Source organism: Propithecus coquereli, unplaced genomic scaffold, assembly GCF_000956105.1.
Source record: "Propithecus coquereli isolate 6110/MARCELLA unplaced genomic scaffold, Pcoq_1.0 Scaffold256, whole genome shotgun sequence".
Classification (NCBI taxonomy): Eukaryota; Metazoa; Chordata; class Mammalia; order Primates; family Indriidae; genus Propithecus; species Propithecus coquereli.
The window spans coordinates 1,024,248-1,040,745 of NW_012148130.1; the positions used below are offsets into that span (position 1 = coordinate 1,024,248).

At 61.1% G+C, this 16,498-nt stretch overlaps 1 protein-coding gene across 2 annotated transcripts; it reads right to left on the reverse strand.

Annotated features, from left to right (window-relative positions):
• Positions 1-157: 157 nt before the first annotated feature.
• Positions 158-16,327, reverse strand: ZFYVE21 (zinc finger, FYVE domain containing 21). 2 transcript variants are annotated; one of them, XM_012647062.1, is made up of 8 exons: positions 16,096-16,327; positions 6,273-6,323; positions 5,544-5,712; positions 4,590-4,665; positions 4,386-4,477; positions 3,742-3,795; positions 965-1,104; positions 158-778 (listed from the first exon to the last, which is right to left on the reverse strand). In XM_012647062.1, exons 1-8 carry the CDS (start codon positions 16,231-16,233, stop codon positions 743-745), a joined length of 756 nt encoding a protein of 251 aa, XP_012502516.1. In that variant the 5' UTR covers positions 16,234-16,327; the 3' UTR covers positions 158-742. The 2 variants fall into 2 exon arrangements, with proteins under 2 accessions (XP_012502516.1, XP_012502517.1); XM_012647063.1 differs by lacking the exon at positions 3,742-3,795 and having other exon boundaries at positions 538-778; positions 16,096-16,289.
• Positions 16,328-16,498: the final 171 nt, after the last annotated feature.

Below are 16,498 nucleotides of genomic sequence, written 5' to 3' on the forward strand. Positions count from 1 at the left end.
TGCCGTGTAGATGTGCACAATAAACCGCTGTCTCCCCCAGTGGCTGCGAGTCTTGTGTTCTAGAGCCGGACTGAGCTGTGGCCCGAGAGCACAGGTGACCTGGACACAGTAAGCCGAGGCCTCGTCTGTATGTTCAAAATAGCTTTAATCATAAGCTTCATGTACAAACTGCGGTACGGGCATTCCAATAAAGTGAAACAGTGAAAAGTACAAAAACAGCCAGCGCCCTCCCCGCAGTGGAATAGCAAAGGATGTTCGTAGCCCAAAATTAGTGACGAGGTGGACAGACGTCCGTAAACCGAGCTAAGGCAAGTGCTGTCAACAGGCTGCTGCGGATGGCGGCTCCCTGCAGATCAGGGGCCCGAGTCAGCACTACCCACGCCGGTTCTGGGGAGGAATTAATTAATGAACATTGATGGGCCAGAACCTTCTAGCAAGCCTGGGAACTCAAAAACATGGCATAGATTATGCTAAAAATAGTTTGGTAGTAGTGTAGCTCAGTCTCTCCCACTCCTAATCATCAAGATAATAGACAAATTCTAAAACGTGAAGCTGCTGAAAGCGTTAATAAACTGTACACGTTGCACTAGGTAAGTGAACGCGCCGTCTCTCCAAACCCGTGAATCGCATTTCCCAGCGCAAGCGAGAGGAAGCCCCGTGGTGCGCAGGGAGCAGGTTCTGCTGTTCCAAGTGACTCGGTCCCAGCGCCCAGACGTACCCCGAGCTCAGCTCCCACGTGAAGTCACTGGTCCCGAGATTCATAGAGGAGCTTGGCAGCCTGCAGGGTGACCAGAAATAAACACAACAAAACACCATGGGCCCTGTGCCGGGTCGGAGCTGACCCTGCGTGCACTTTGGAGGTGGGTGGGGGGCACAGGGCAGGTGGCAGGTCTTTCTCTGGAAAACTCCTTTTGCTCTAAGGGGAAGGGCCCAGCCTCCCGTGCCCCGACCCCGCCCGCAGTACCTTGTGCATGGCCGCCAGCCACGCGGCCGCGTGCCTCCTGCCGTGTGCATCGTCCCCAGCCGTCAGCTTCAGCTGGGCCACACCCTCTGCGCCCGGCACCGTATACTGCAGGAACATGCCCGTGGCCCGCGTGCTGCCTCCTAGAGGACGGAGACGAGGTGAGAAGGCCCAAAGGGGACCCCGAGTGCCAGGACGTGTGGCGCCCAGGTGCCTCCCTGACCTTGCGCTGCTCGAGGGAACAGCCTGGGGGTGAGGGTCAGCGTGAGGAGCACCCAGGGAACTCCGTCTCTCCGTGCCTCTCTGATGGGACCCCTGAGTTCACAGAGGGTAGGACAGGGACCAAGACACCCGGCCCCAGGCCCTCCATGGCCTGCGACACGTTGAACCACATTACTGAGAGCTGTGTGAGAGGCCTTGTTCTCAGCTAATCCAGAAACTACTGAGCTTCCCTGGCCTGTGTGGGGCTTCCTGCCTTCAGAGAACCCCCAAACAGAGCTGGCTCCCCTCTAAGCACCAGTCGCACCCATCTGCATCCAGGGCTGGCAAGAGCGTGGAGGCCATTTCAAGAGGGCCCTGGCCCTCGGCAGACAGGCCAAGCCCACGCTCGAGTCAGAGCTGGCCCCAACTGTCCCACTGCTGAGCACCTAGGCCAGAGCACAGACGGTCGGGACAGGTAAGGGCCTCACACCAGGAAAACGCCACCCCCCCCAGTCATGGGCTGTTCCCCCCGACCCGACATGGCGGCCCAGAAACACCCTATGTTGGGGGATCGGCCTGCTGGGGTGCACGCCCTATCTTTGGGTCATGACCAGCTGCTCCCATGACTACGACTCAATTCCAGCACCTGCTCCAAGGAACCACTCAAGGGACAGAACAGCTCTTCACAGTCAAGGCTACAGTGGAGAAAAAGACCTGTGTGGCTGAGCCTCATGGTGAACGTGACCTCCAGCTTTTTAAAAATTGTTTTAGAGAAAGAGGGGTCTCACTGTGTTGCCCAGCCTGGAGTACAGTGGCGTAATCACAGCTCACAGCAGCCTCAAACTCCTGGGCTCAAGTGATCCTGAGTAGCTGGGACCACAGGTGCGCGCCGCCATAACTGACTGCAGCTTTTCTACTTTGTCATTTTTGGAGGAAAACTCCATTTTGAGCAATCTTCTACCCTTCAGGAGATTCCTTCAGTCAGACACAGATCTCTGAATCAAACCTGAGGGCCTGACCCTCCCAGCAGCGGGTGGCAGGGCACACCAGCCACTCCTGCTCGGGGAGAGGCACGACCACCTGTAAAGTGCTGTGCCCAGGCAGGCCACCTAAGCCCTGCCGTCATGAGCCACAGTGTTTTAAAGCCCAGAGACCCCCTGGAAACTGCCTGTCAGGCTGACGCCCCCACTAGGCTGCGTTGGGGGCTCCCACCCGTGCCCTGGAGCAGGCAGACCCGGCCCCACCCCCACCTGCTTTTGCGAGTAAAGTTTTACTGGATCACAGCCATCTGTACCCTGTTGTCTGTGGCTGCCTCTGAGCTCTGTGACAGCATGTGTGGCCAGCACAGATTTACCCTCTGGCCCTCGACAGAACCAGTGTGCGCCCCCACTGCAGAGGGCCCAGGCCCCGGGCTGCCTTCAGCTCAGGGAACTGTTCCCACTGTCCCTACCCCCACACGAAGACAAGCTTCCAGGGTCCTAAGTAGAAAACACCGGGCAGAGCAGGGCTCACTGCACCCCCAAAACGGCCGCGAAGGGCGCGCAGTGCCAGAGTCGAGGGGAGACCGCGTGTGCGAGGCTCCGCCACTGGCCACCGCTGCACCCTGGGCGGACCTCGGCGAGTCCCTGAGCCTCGGGCTCCCCAGGGGGTGCCGGGCAGAGAGGGCACCAGGCTGGTGCCCTACACCAGGGCCTCTCCCCGCAGCCTGCCGGGTGCCACGCGCACCTGTGCTCGGGACAGAGGCAGCGAGATACTGGCCAGGCCCTCTCACCTCATCATTCAGGAGGATGGGACAAGTGCTGAGAGAGTCTGAGGGTCCCCAGAGCCCCCAGGGCAGTGTTGAGAGAGGTTCCCGCGGCCCAGCCTGCCCTGGGCAGATGTTGACAGGCAGCTGTCAACTGGCGGTAACACTCCCCGCCCCCCCAGTGCCCACAGAGAACTGAGCAAATATATTTTCTCCTGCTAGGACGGCGGTCCCAACCTTTTTGGCACCGGGAACCAGTTTCGTGGAAGACAATTTTTCCACAGACTGGGGGCCGGAGGGAAGGTCTGGGGGTGATTCGAGCACATCACATGTACTGTGCCGTCGTCCTCCCTGCTGATGATGATCTGTGTTTGCAGCCGCTCCCCGGCGCCGGCGTCACCGCCTCGGCTCCACCCGGATCATCGGGCAGTGGATTCTCACACGGAGCCGCAACCGAGACCCCTTGGACGCGGAGGGTTCTCGCTCCTGGGAGAACTCATGTCCCCGCTGATCCGCCGGGAGGCGGCACTCTGGCGGTGACGCGGTGACAGGAGCGGCTGGGAATACGGATGGAGCTTCCCTGGCTCCCTCGCCTCCCGCCGTGCGGCCCGGTTCCTGGCAGGTACCACCCTCCGCCTGGGGGTGGCGACCGCAGTGCTGGGGTGTTTTCATTGAGGCTCTACAGACCCGCGTGTTGGACCCAACACCTCTTTCAAATCAACCAAAAACAGTGAACGTGAGTTTCACAAAGAACCTTGGCACGGACACCCCAGGGACAGAAGCGGAGGAGCAAGAGGAGGGGCAGGGCGGGGGCCGGGCAGAGGGCAGGGCTGACCTTCAGAGGCAGGCTGGCTCCGCCGGAGGCCGGTGTAAGCGTGAATGTCTTTTTCTACGTCTAGGAGGTGGCGGGCAGCGGAGAGAGGAACAGTCAAGAGCCAGAGAGAACGGAAGGCAAGACGGGTTAGGTGGAGGCGCGCTCCGGCAGTTCAGACAGGGAACGCGATCGCCGCGGCGGCGGGCAGGCGGCTCCGGAGGCGTGCGGGTTTAGTCGGAAAGCTCCAGACTAGGCTAAGCGCTCTAGAAGCTCGCGAGGAAACGCACACGGAACTTAGTCTGCACAGACGCCCGGCAGGCAGAGCCAGCGACAGAGGGGCCGGGGCACTGCTTCCCGAACGGCCGTCACTCCGGACCTTTCTGGGAACCTTGGTTATTGCGTGTGGAGCTCTGTCCCTGGTTCAAGTCCAGTGGTAAATGGAGTGACACACCAGAGCGTTCAGGCAAAGGGCAGGCACCACGACGCGCTCGGCTCGCTGTCCTTCCTCGTCGCAGCGGAAGCCCCCACCCACCGGGCAGGCTCCAAAGCCCCCGACTAGATACGCGCCCCATGGGAGAGGAAAGGCGGCCGTCTTGGAGACACGCTCCCGTCACCCACGGGTGGCACCAAACCCCCAGCTTAGGAAAGGACGAGGCGGCGTTTACCTCCTGCAGGGAAGCCGTCCGTGAGGATCTGCACGGTCGCGATGTGCGCGATTTCGATCTCACGGTGGCCGTCTCCATCCAGAAACAAGTATCTGCGTCAAGCAAAAGTTTCCAAACCACGTTGTTATACGTTCGCGCTCGCTGTGACTGAGGTCCGCGGTCCGTGACAACTTGTCCCGCGCCACGTAGGGTTCTGGCTCTTACCTCTGGTTGTTGGAAAGACGACAAACCACGGTTTCAGATTTCTCTGAGTTTCCAAAACTTACGAGGAAGGTGGCTCCTTAGGACACAAAAACAGACGTGAGAACAGGCCCTGCTTGTTTTCCACGCAACCTGCCCCAGCCGAGCGCCACAGGGAGACGTGCACGCGGGACGCAATGAAAACGAGAAACACGGCTTTGTTCTAAGGACCCTTCAGCTGAGCGGAAAGGCAGGGAGGGACCAAGGGCTGAAGACGGAAACGAAGGGCGCAGCTCTAGGCGACACGCTCCGCTTGCGCACGGAGCTCCTAGAATGTTTTCACGTCTTTCAAAGAAAGTGCGCAGGGGAATTCGTCACAAAGGCCCAGACGGAAGAACGATACGCCCTCCACCCACGCCTTCTCGGAGCTGACCAGGACAGGACCAAACGGCAGAAAGAAGGCGCAAGAAAACCCACAAAGCTCAGATCCCGCCACGCCACTGCGGAGCCGCAGGCCGGGTCGCCCAGGGCTCCCCGGCTGAGCGCGGGGAATGGCAGCAGCTCATTTCCCAGGGGCCCCGGGAGGCAAAGCCGAACCCTCTGGAGGGCTCCTTCCTCCCACACTGGGACCCCCCGAGAACGCACAGAAGCGCGCTGTGCATTGTGCTACTGGTGGGAGTCTCTGGACCTCTTCTCCGGGGACACGGCCACAAAGACTCGACTGCCAGGGACAGTACTGCCCGGGTCAGGGCCTCCCCTCCCGCCTGAGGGACATGCCCAGCAGAGTCAGGACCGTGTCTTAGGTGACATTTCCGGCTCTACAACTGCTGCTAAATGAACCCAGACAAAAATGAGGAGGGCGAGACAGAATGTCAAAGAAAAAGCGGAACAGACGTCTTCACAGCCCACAGCTTCGACAGATACGGAGGAGCGTGAGTCACCTCACGGGGAACGTCTGGGACGCGGCAGGCCGCTTACCGCTCAGGAGCACTTTGAGCTGCTTGTCGTAGAACTCGGCCTCCTTGTGGGACACGAGGGCGCACTCGGCGCACTGCCGCACGGGGTCCACGAAGCACATGCGCTGCAGCGACACCTTCTGGCCGCAGCACCTGTCGCAGAAGCACTTCCCGCAGCGGCGACAGTGGTGCTGGGCGGACGGCCAGAGGACGGGCAGTGAGCAGAGGACAAGTTCCCCGAGACCACCCCCAAGTGCGCCGAGGCCAACGTGCCGGGCCGGTCTCCGGGCCGCTACTGACACCGGCCTGAGAGGTCGACCTCCGCGCGGGCCCGGCGGGGTCCTTGCGCACGGCAGGGCTCTGCCTCCCTGGGAAGTCAAAGGCCCGATTCTCGCCTCTCAACGGCCCACGTGGCGCCCACCGGGACGCCCCGCCTCCGCGCAGCCGCGCGCAGAGAGGTTTTAGGACCCGACTCTCCGAGGGCAGCGCCTGTCTGGGCAGCAGCCCGCAGGGGACCACACCTCGCAGGGTCACAGGAGCGCGTAAGCCGCACCCCTGGGATCCGGGCCAGGCACTTTCCCCGGGTTCTTTTAGGCCACCGAAACAGGGCGTTGCCTGAATTCAAAGCAAGTCCCACAGCAGCTGTTCCCTCACAGAGAACTGGCCTCTCCCCAGAGAGGGGCCAACTGTGCCGCTGGGGCCCCACCCGAGTGGGTCCTCCCACTGCCCCCACTCCACGGCCTCCGCTCACCTTTCTGGTGATAAAGTCGAATTTGGCGTCACACTGCATACATCTGGGACACTGGCAGAGAAGATGGCCAAGTATTACAGTCCGGCTCGCTCGGTCACGCCGCGGGGGCAGGGCGCCGGGAACACCAGCCTCCCTCCCCTACTCCCGCACCTCCCCGCGTGCCTGCAGCAGGCAGGTTCCTGGGGCAGCAGGGCCACCCGGGCTCGGAAGCCGCCGCCCCAGGAGACGCGCCCAGCGCACCACGGGAGTGGGCCTGAGTCCCTCGGGGCAGGAGTGAGGGCGCGAGTACGACCGTCTTGCCGCAGGCGCATCCCCTGCTTTAGGTCCTGCAGGCGCGGGGCCCAGCGGCAGTTTGCTGCCCTTGAGCAACTCCTTTTGGCCTAGTCCTGTTCCTGGAACCGGAGACGAGCAGCGGGAACTGCACCGCGGGGACCCGCTACCCCAGGAAGGACGCCTGATCGGCCTAGGCGAGCGCAGAAGGAACACTCGGTCCACCTGGCACGCGGGGCTCGGCTGAGGACGCCCAGAGTGCGAGACAGTTTGCTCGTGGTCTGAGCACACCCCTGCCGCACCCTTAGGAGGCAGCCCAAGCGGAACGTGGGGATGACGGGGTGCCACGTGGGCAGGGCCCGGCCTGGAGACTGCGAAGATGCTTCCTGACGTGGGGGACGGGAAAGGCTCCGACACCCGCAGCCCAGGGCTCCGAGGAGGCCGGACTCTCCCAGCAGAGAGGGCTCTGCACGCAGGACGCGCACGTGCAGAGCAGGGAGCAGCAGGTGGCTGGGCACAGGGCAGACGGGAATTCAGGACCTGGGGACCGGGCAGAGGGCCCCAGGGCTCACCTCCCCGAGGTGGTCACCAGACAGACCTGAGCCGTGTGGCCAGCGCCCCTGCCCTGGGGACACACGGTGAACAGAAGAGACAGGAACCCGCCCTCCCAGAGCTCGCCTTCCTGCCTCTGCCCAGCTCCCTCAGGACGGCGGCAGAGGTGACCGTGAGGACGGGGCTGTCTGTGCTGAGCTTGAATCACACTTGAAGTTTCTTCAGCTGCCTCGGGTCAAACCTCAGAATTACACTTCAAATCGCCTAAGGGCTGCTCGCAGGGCAGTGGCTCGTAACAAGGCCCAGAGCACAGAACAAAGTCCACTCTGAGCACGGCCCGGGGCCACTGAAACCTCGGGGACGAGTATGATGTCCCCAAATACCCTGGACCTCAAACCCTGTGGCCACCTGCTGGGCGCCGTTAGGGTGGCTGTGACCCTAAGGAAGTAGTTTCGTCTCTAAGCCGAGAGCGGCCGCCCTGGCTCACTCCGCACACACAGGGCGCAATCCAAGCTGGTCAAGGACAGTCGCCTCCTTTATGAATTGTTTAAAACGAACTCCCGCTGCGGGACGTGCGGAGCACACAGCCCCAGTTCGGGCAGAGCGGCCGGCTCCAGGGAAGCTCATGGGCCCTAGGCTGGCGCCTGACGCCGCGGCACCAGGGGTGAGAGGACACCGAGAGCAGACCCCTGGGATCGCCCTCGCCAAGGCTGCTCGCTTCAGACGGTCGACACTCAGGTGCAGGTGGAAGTGAAATCGATCAAGTTAGAAGTGAAACAAATTTAAAATGCTCACTAAACTCCCACTGCTTCGCTTGACTAGCCAAAAATAACACTCACATCTTCCAAGCCACCACAGCCATGCAGGCGTGGCAGCCTGTGACCGCGTCCCATCCAGGCCCTGCTGCTGGAGCCACCACCTGCCCTGAGCTCTCACCCTCGCCAGGAGGCCCTCACTGAAGAGGTGCGCCCGCCGTGGGCAGCCTCGGCCCCGTGGACAACTTGAAAGAACCAGCCCAGCCTCCGAGCTCCCCTTGGAGGCTGCAGAGACCACGGGACTCATCACAGCCCACCTTCTGGAATCAGCCCAGGTGAGAGACTGCCCAGCGAGCTTCCTGCTCGCGCCTGTCCACTGCCCAGCCTGCTCCGGGAACTGACCTGCAGGGCCCGCTCTGCTCAGAACGACAAGCTGGATGCGTTCCCCACTTAGGAGGGGGCTTCCTAGCACAAAGCCCCGTGACCGCAGGGTGCCGTCTGCACGCACCCTCGCTCACGGCACCCAAGGCGCGGAACTGCCAAGCTCGACCGGGAAGCCTCTGTCCTGAACTCATTACCTCCTCCTCACCCTGCACGGCAGGAGGGGCCCCGAAGTGAGCTTGGAGCACAGGGTCAGGGTGACACCGCCAGTGACGGACCCTCTGCCACCCACTGCTCCCTCCTCCAACAGTCGTGTGAGGAGCCGCCTGACACCCAGTCCAAGCTGGAGACGCCAAGGCTGGCTCTGACGGAATTCCGCGTCACTGCGCGTCCTTCAGATTTGACCAGCGGTTATGCACCTGTCCCCAAGTCGCAGGTGTGGTGCTGCCCTGCCTGCCCTGCTCCGCAGCACGCGGGGGCTGTGGAACCGGGGCCTGACGTCCCTCAACCTTGGTTTCTTCCTCTGGAGGGCGAGAAGACCCTCCTCTTCTGGGGCTTTTTAAGAACTAAACAAGGCTGGTCCCATGGTAGTGGGTTATCAGAACTTACTAACATTAGTGTCACTAACGTTGGTATTCAACCCCCCACTGCTAAATTTGACTGGCTTTTAAAAAAATAAAAAATAAATTAAAAAAATAGGAAAAAAAAATAAACAAGAAGGTGCCAGAGAGGCTGGGAGTGGCATCACGGGGCTGCCGCTTGGCACGATGGGCACATCCCACCGAGGTCATCGCTTTCGGAGGCTCCTGAGTCGGGGTGTGGGCCACAGTGAGTGGCAGGTGGTGACCTGGAAACTGTGTGTTAAATGAACCGGCAAGTGGCTGAACGTGGTCTACACGGCGTGTCTCGGGAGACCTGCGGGGCTTCTGCTTCTGCCGACTGAGGACTCAGCTGAACGTTTACTGGGAATCACTCATCCACGTTCGAGCCACAGTAATCCTCGAAGGAAATAGAAGAGATTTTCCCTCCACTAAGAGCTTCCTTTCCCTTCCGGTGGGAGGGAGGGGGAATGGGACAGACCAGAAATGACTGTAAGAGCATAAAGTGAAAAGGAGAGAGGATTAGAAATGGCCGCGGTATCGCCAAACCAGACAAAAGAGCTCAGACCTCTTATCTGACACAAGAGTCACGTCAAACCTCATCTGCAGGGACAGGCAGGAGAATGACGAGGCCCAGCACTCCGTGTCTCGGTGGGAAAGCTGTCTCTGGACACAAATGTAACTGTTCCACCAGCGACTCTGGACAGCCGGGCAGAGGCCGCCACTGGGCACCTTCTGGTTTGAAAGCCACTGGGTCGAGTCGGGGCGCTGACGGCACAGAGCAGCGGCTGATCCCCTGGCGTCGCCGCCTTCTCGGTCCTGACCGTCGTCTCCGGTCAGCCACAGCACACTGGGTCCAGGGCCCAGCAGGGGCACTCGGCCACCCACCGCCCCGCCCGCCCTTCCTGGGACACCAACTCACAGGCACGTGAGCTCTCCCTGCTCCGCACCCTCCTCCGGGAAGCCCAGCCCTTCTCTGGGCCGCAGCCTCCGCACGCAGACCCCGGAGACACCAGCACGGAGGAGCTGCTCGGGACGTGAAGCCACCGTCGCCTACTGCCCTCACTGTCCCCACGAGCCTGTGTGCTCCTGAGGACCACGAGCCCAGCACCGGGCTGCAGACAAAATTCACGTCCTGGGCAAGCATAGTCACGGCGCCAAATAAGATACGTCAAGATGCTAAAATGGAGAAGAATAAAAGAAAAGAAAAGCTGAAGAAATATAGAAAATAAGAAATAAAAGGAAAAAAACGAAATTCACACCAGGTGCCCACTCTTCGTAGCCCACAAAACAGAGCCCAGTGGTACCAAGACTCTGCAGATGCTTCTGGAAGGAGTCCTGCGGGGTCCACAGCCGCAAGCGTGCCCTTCCCTGTGGAAGGACAGGTGTCCAGGCTGTGGTGACACCAGGGCTCTTCAGACACATTACGCGGCGAGGACAGGCAGCCCGTGAGCTGCGTGCCGGGTGCCCCATCCGAGCTGCGCTCCACGCGGCCACTGCCTCCACCGGGCATGGAGCCTAAGCTTTTTGAGATCCCATGACTAATGTTTTCTCATTTCCTCTCTGCTCTTAAGCTGCTTTCTGGACTCGCAAGCCAGGCCCGGCCCACCCCAGCCTTCTGGAACTGTCTGCAGAGTCCAGCTGGCAGCTGGCAGGGCTCTCCCGCACCGCCGGCTGCTTCCAGCCCTGCCCCTGCCCTCCAGAGCCGTCCCTCTGGAACGGTCTGCGGTGGCAGAGCCCCTGCCCCTGCGCCCTCTTCCCTGACCCCAGATGTCTGCCAGCCACGGAATCTCCGGACATCTGCTGGGGAAAGCTCCACGGTGGTGCTGACCTGTGATAAGCAAGAGCAAGAAGGCCCCGACCGCCAGGCTCCAGCGACAGTAACCGCTCCGTGGCCTCTCCGTGGCTGCCGCAGCCCACAACGGCGCCAGGACAGGCGACCTGGTACGGGTGCTTCTCACACCCGCTGTGAGATCTGCGCTCAACTGCGAGACATAAGACCACGCTTAGAACTTAAGTTTACTCCCTCAAAAATATAAATGATCCAGAAACTTTTTATTACTCTAAATGACCAATGAGCTTATCTGGAAAATTGACAGATTTTTTTTTTTTAAACAAGGTAATTTCCTGTTGATAGTACTAGTGAAGAGAAATGTTTAAAATTATGAACAGAGCAATTTAATATGAAAAGCAAATCAGGAAATAGAGCAATGGGTGAAGATACACGAGTAAAATCACTGCCAACTAACTGATTCCTCGTCAGAAAGCAGAGCGCCGCCAGAAGGAGAACCAGAGCGCGCCGGGCCTTGCGGCTCCCGGACGTTCCCTGCGACAGCTGCGTGAGGAGCTGCAGAGGGACCGCGGAAGCCCAGCACCCAAGCGCGATCCACCCATCCCCACCGTGCTAGCCCGGAGTGTCTGAAACGCCAGCCTCAGACGGCGTCACATCAGACCCACTGTGTCACCCTGGGGTGGCCGGGGCCCACTCCAACCAGCACAATCCCCAGGGAACAGGGGCCTGCAAGAGCAGACCCGACAAAACAGGCCTTAAAAAGTTTAGTGAGGGCCACCAGGCGTGAGGTACGGTGTGACAAACACACAGGGACAGAGAGACAGGGAGGAGGATGAGGCAGGGTCGACCTGGGCGGTGGCCCTAATGAGACCCATCTGCTGGGGCTGGACAGACAAGCTGCCAAGGACAGACGCTGCCTGCCCGGACGGACAGCACCGCGCGTCGCCGTGAAGCAGATCACTGAGGAGGCCCGGCCCAGGCCGCTGGGGCACCCGCGCTCACGCCCACAGGATTCCTCCCGCCGCCTCCCACAGCCCAGGCGGGAGGAAGCTGAGCGGAAGGAGCTGTCTCGAGGGGCCCGGAGGTGGGGCGGCTCCCCCTGCAATCGAGGACCAGAGTCAGAGCCTGGGCGCTGGGCCACTCCTCACCGTCCCCAGCTGACTCCCACCACCCTGGCAGGGGAGGTCGAGGCAGACGCTGTCAACGGAGCCGCCCGGTGGATGAGTCATTGGTGAGAGCGATAAAAGAACTAGAAAGGGCCACTCCTGAGGTCAGAGCTGCACCTGAGCTCCCGCCGGGCAGACACGGGCGGGGCAGCTCGAGCTGCAGTCAGGTCGCAGAGGGCAGGCGCCGGGCGCGACACAGGGCATCTGACCGCACAGGAATTCGAGCGCCTCCGCCCTCACGCTTAATACAATCTGAAAACATAGTCTGGAGAGTTTAAATGGATATTCAAACAAAGTTACTACAAAAAGAACAAAGTTTTAGGACACGTGCCTGCCCTCCCTTTGAGGCCAGAGTTACAAAAGAGCCGGCCCCACCCTGTCCTCCGTCAGCGCGGCAGTGAGGAACCTGCCCTGCTGGCTGCGCCGGCCCCACGGTCGGCTACTCTCGGCTCCTCATGGGGGACAGCGGAACCCCCACAAATGTAAAAGGAACCCGTGGCAAAGATTTAACTCACTAATGAATGAGGGAACACCACGACGTTAAAACACTTCGAAGGAGGATCCAGGGAACAGACACACGCACAGGTCACGAGGGGTGAAGAACGAGTTTGGTACCAAAAGTCAGCTTCTCTCACGAGGACCACGTGGTGCGTGACAGGATGGGGATGGGGGGGGACACCAACTGCCCCTCTGGAGGACAAAGTTGCCTGCATCTCTAGGACTAGGATCACGGGCACTGCTATCAGCTTTCTACAGTTTAGAGGTGTTGAATAGCTCCCAGGTGACGAAAGGTGCCACGCTGTAGACGATCGTGCCCGGGGAGGGACGTGCTACAAGTTGGACACCAGGAATCCCTTTTTACGGTGGTTGTTCCAAAGTCACAGTTTTTCCTGACATCAGAAAAAGCTCTTAGCCAGCCACAGGGGGTCCCTGGCAGTGTTTTGTGAAGGCCTGCTGGCCCCCGGGGCACCTGGCAGGCTCTGGCAGCCCTCTGCCGCCTCACGAGAGTCAGCTCTGCCTGAACCCTGTGACTCTGGAAACAGTCGCGAAGTCCCGCCCTTGGCGTTCTGGGAAGTGTTCCGCCCAGAAGCGCCCTGCCCGGTAAGGCCTGGACAGGATCACGGATCGCCCACGTACCCACAACAAAGCCCTCCAAGTTCCCATTATCTGCCTCATAAAACACTGGCCGAAGTGCCTGTCCCCATTGGCCAACCGGAGCACGACGCCGTGGGCCTGACTGGAGCAGGCCCAGGTGCAGCTTCGCACAGCCCCTCAGGCCCCGTGTGACCCGGCCCAGCCTCCGGGCTGACCTCGGGGCTCTCTGCCCCGCCCCTCCGCTGGCCCTCCCCACATGCCCACGGCAGGCTCCTTTTAGCCTTGGTCACGCCTCCCCAGGACAGAAAGAAACCCCTTCCTCCCGCCGCTGAGCTGCTTGTCACGGGCCCTGGTGCGGCAGCCCCTTCCCGCCCACGGCAGTGCTTTCTCGCAACGTCCCTCCGCACCTGAGTCCCCTTGGTTTTTACTGGACACACTTGTGTTCTCTCCTCCCTGGCGCTGCAGCTAGAGTATCTGAGCGTCAAAATGACAGCACAGACATACAACGACCTGCTGCGGTCAGGGGTCATACATGGGTCATGCCCAGTGCCACGGACGGGAAGAAAGGGGGCAGCCCAAAAACGCCCCGGCCCCCAGGGCCGCATGCTTGGACAGCGCGCCCCAGCCTGCTGCCTTGCCGGTGGATACGGCGATGGCAGTGGGACAAGCCCAGAGATCATTCGAGGCTGCGCTGGCACCGCAAGCACCTACATCCAAACTGGTGAGGCACGAAGCTTCACACACCCGCCTCCGCCTCCCCTGCCGACAAGCTCCCGACTCCGTCCTCTCCGGGTTTATAACAGGAACGGTTCTCAAGTGGTTCTGGGTCACGAGCTCCTTGAGAGTCTGAGAGCCACAGACCAGCCCGCTGCAGAAAGGTGCGCGCTCGCACTCCCCGGTGTCGTCGCAGCATCTTAAAGGAATGACCCTCACAGCCCAAAGTGACACTGCACGGGGCCGGGCACCTGGCAGGTACTCAGCACATGCGTGATGGGCCAGTGACACTGATCAGCACACAGCCAGCAAGGGGGCGCTGAGGACCGTGGCTACCCGATTCTCCTCCACCCACTGCAGAGACTGCAAACCGTCTTCTCCACAGCTGGTTATCTCCAAGTTTGAGTCTCCTCCCCACGCACGGTTACCTTAGTGTCCCTTAAGCCGCAGCCAGCAGAAAGCAGCACCGACAAGTGTCAGGTGACTGTTACGGTGAGTGTCCCCCGAGAGCTACAGCAGCCAGAGCCAGACTTCATGCCACACCTCCCAGCCCAAAAGTTCCTCCAGAACGCTCACTGTCCTCGGTAATTTCTGGACGGCAGGACCGCGCCTCACTGAGACTCACAATACCGACCTCGGAAAGTCCGTCCTCACGTGTTTGACCCCTCCCCACGCCCACCTGACTCTAGCGCCTTCCTCAGCTGCACAGGTCACTTAATCACGATTCAAACGGGCGTTCTGGGGGGGACCTACCGTCACGCAACTTGGGAGTGATCTTCCCCAACACGAGGGGCGCCACGCTGACGCAGCACTTCAGCCCAGCGGTCCGGAGGAGGCAGCCGGCAGCGCTCCGCGCCCCTCACACCCAGGGCCTCAACAGGCCGCAAAGAAAGGCACCACACGCAGGGAAAGCGTGGAGCGACTGCCCAGCTCATACCACCAGGGCTCTGGGAGAGGGACGGGGGAAGCACGGCAGGCAGCTAAAGAGTTGGGACCGTAGACATGGTGCCGTGTGCAGGAGGGAACTGCACCCAGGTCTTGCTTTCTGATGCTGTCCACATGGCTCACACGGATATGGGGCATTTCTGGGGTACACCATAAATACACACAATTTTCACTTGTCAAAAAAATTGTTTTAAAGATTTCATGGAAAGATGATGAGGAAAAAAAGTGTCTAAGAAGCGTCCTTAGGAGACAATAATGGAAAAAGGTGAGAAATATGGTCTAGACCCCAGAGCAGCGGTCCCCAACCTTGTTGGCACCAGGGACCCATTTCATGGAAGACAATTTTTCCACAGATGGAGCAAGGGGGAAGGTTTGGGGGTGATTCAAGGGCATCACATGTACTGTGCAGTCGTCCTCCCTGCTGATGATGATCTGTGTTTGCAGCCGCTCCCCGGCGCTGGCATCACCGCCTCAGCTCCACCCAGATCACGGGGCATTGGATTCTCAGACGGAGCCGCAACCTAGATCCCTCCTCGCATGCGCAGTTTACAGTAGGGTTCGCGCTCCTGTGAGAATCTAACACCCCGTTGATCCGACAGGTGGCGGCGCTCAGGCCGTGATGCGGGTGATGGGGAGCGGCTGTAAGTACAGGTGAGGTTCCCTCCCCAGCTCTAGCTCGCTGCTCACCTCCTGCTGTGCAGCCCCGATCCTAACGGGCCACCGACCAGTACCAGTCCACGGCCCGGGGTTGGGGACCACAGCTCTAGAGGACACCCTCCAGCTGTAGCTCCATGCACTGCAGGTGCTGCGAGGAACACTGCCCACTGACCCACAAATTCCTACAAAGTCCGTCCCGCAGAGGCTCCGCGCTCCCCGCACCTGCCTCCACTCAACCTCTATCAGCTCCTGCTGCCCCGATTTCCTGTCCTCACACCTGCTCGGTTCCCTCACTGCGTGCACGAACTCAATCTGTAAAACGTGTTCATTTAAATCTTTATGACAGTCATATTATTGCCTTTCTAAATCACTTTTTACTCTAATTTTCTTACTTTGGTAAAATGCTCAAAGTTCACCATCGTAACCACTGTAAGCGCGCGGTTCCGTAGTACAGAACATGCTTGCACGTTACGCTCAATTACCCTTCACGGCACGCCGAGGCGGCGAGGAAAGGTGCGTGGCCAGTTCAGAGGGAACGTGCCCGGAATGAAACTGCGGGAGGTGAGTCTCGCACCTGGGAAGGTGCAGGACGCGCACCTCCCGCTCCCGTCCGGAGAGCCCTGCTCAAACCCGGGACCCCCGCAGACGCCCCTTTCCCCACCAGGGCGGAGGGGCCAGAGGAGCGATTCTGGGGAACCCGGGGCAAGCCTGGGGGTGCTCGGGGAGCGACAGGCCAGGTCGGCTGGGGAATGGGGCCTCGGGGAGGCGGCAGGGGCGGGACGCCGGCGGGAGTCGGGAAGCCGGGGCGGGCAGGCGCGGCGGCCGGGGACCCGGGGAGGCCGGGCGGGGGCAGGTCCGAGGGGAGGCCCGGCCGGGGCAGGGCGGGCGGCCACGTACCTCCTTGTCCGGGACCCACTGCGGTTCCTCCAGGCCAAACGGGCTCCCGAAGGCGCGGTGCTCGGGCACCATGCGCAGCCCGCTGGGGGAGCGCACCAGCTTCTTGGCGTCGCGGCGCGCGGCCACCCCCGAGGACATGACGGCACTTCAGCCTCTCGCCCGCAGCCCCGCACCCGGGCCCCTCACCCAGCTGGGTGGCGCCGCCCGCCCCGCCCCGCGCACGGGTGACAGCGCCGGCGCCCAATCGGCAAGCCCGCCCCGAAGCGAGGACCAATAGGAGCTCCGGACCCGCCCCATCACAGCCTTCTCCAATCCGTGCAAGGGCACCGCCCCCGCCACCCTGCCGTCGATCACCAATCGGCCGTGAGGGCTGGCCCCGAAACGCTCCACCCCTCTCGGAGCG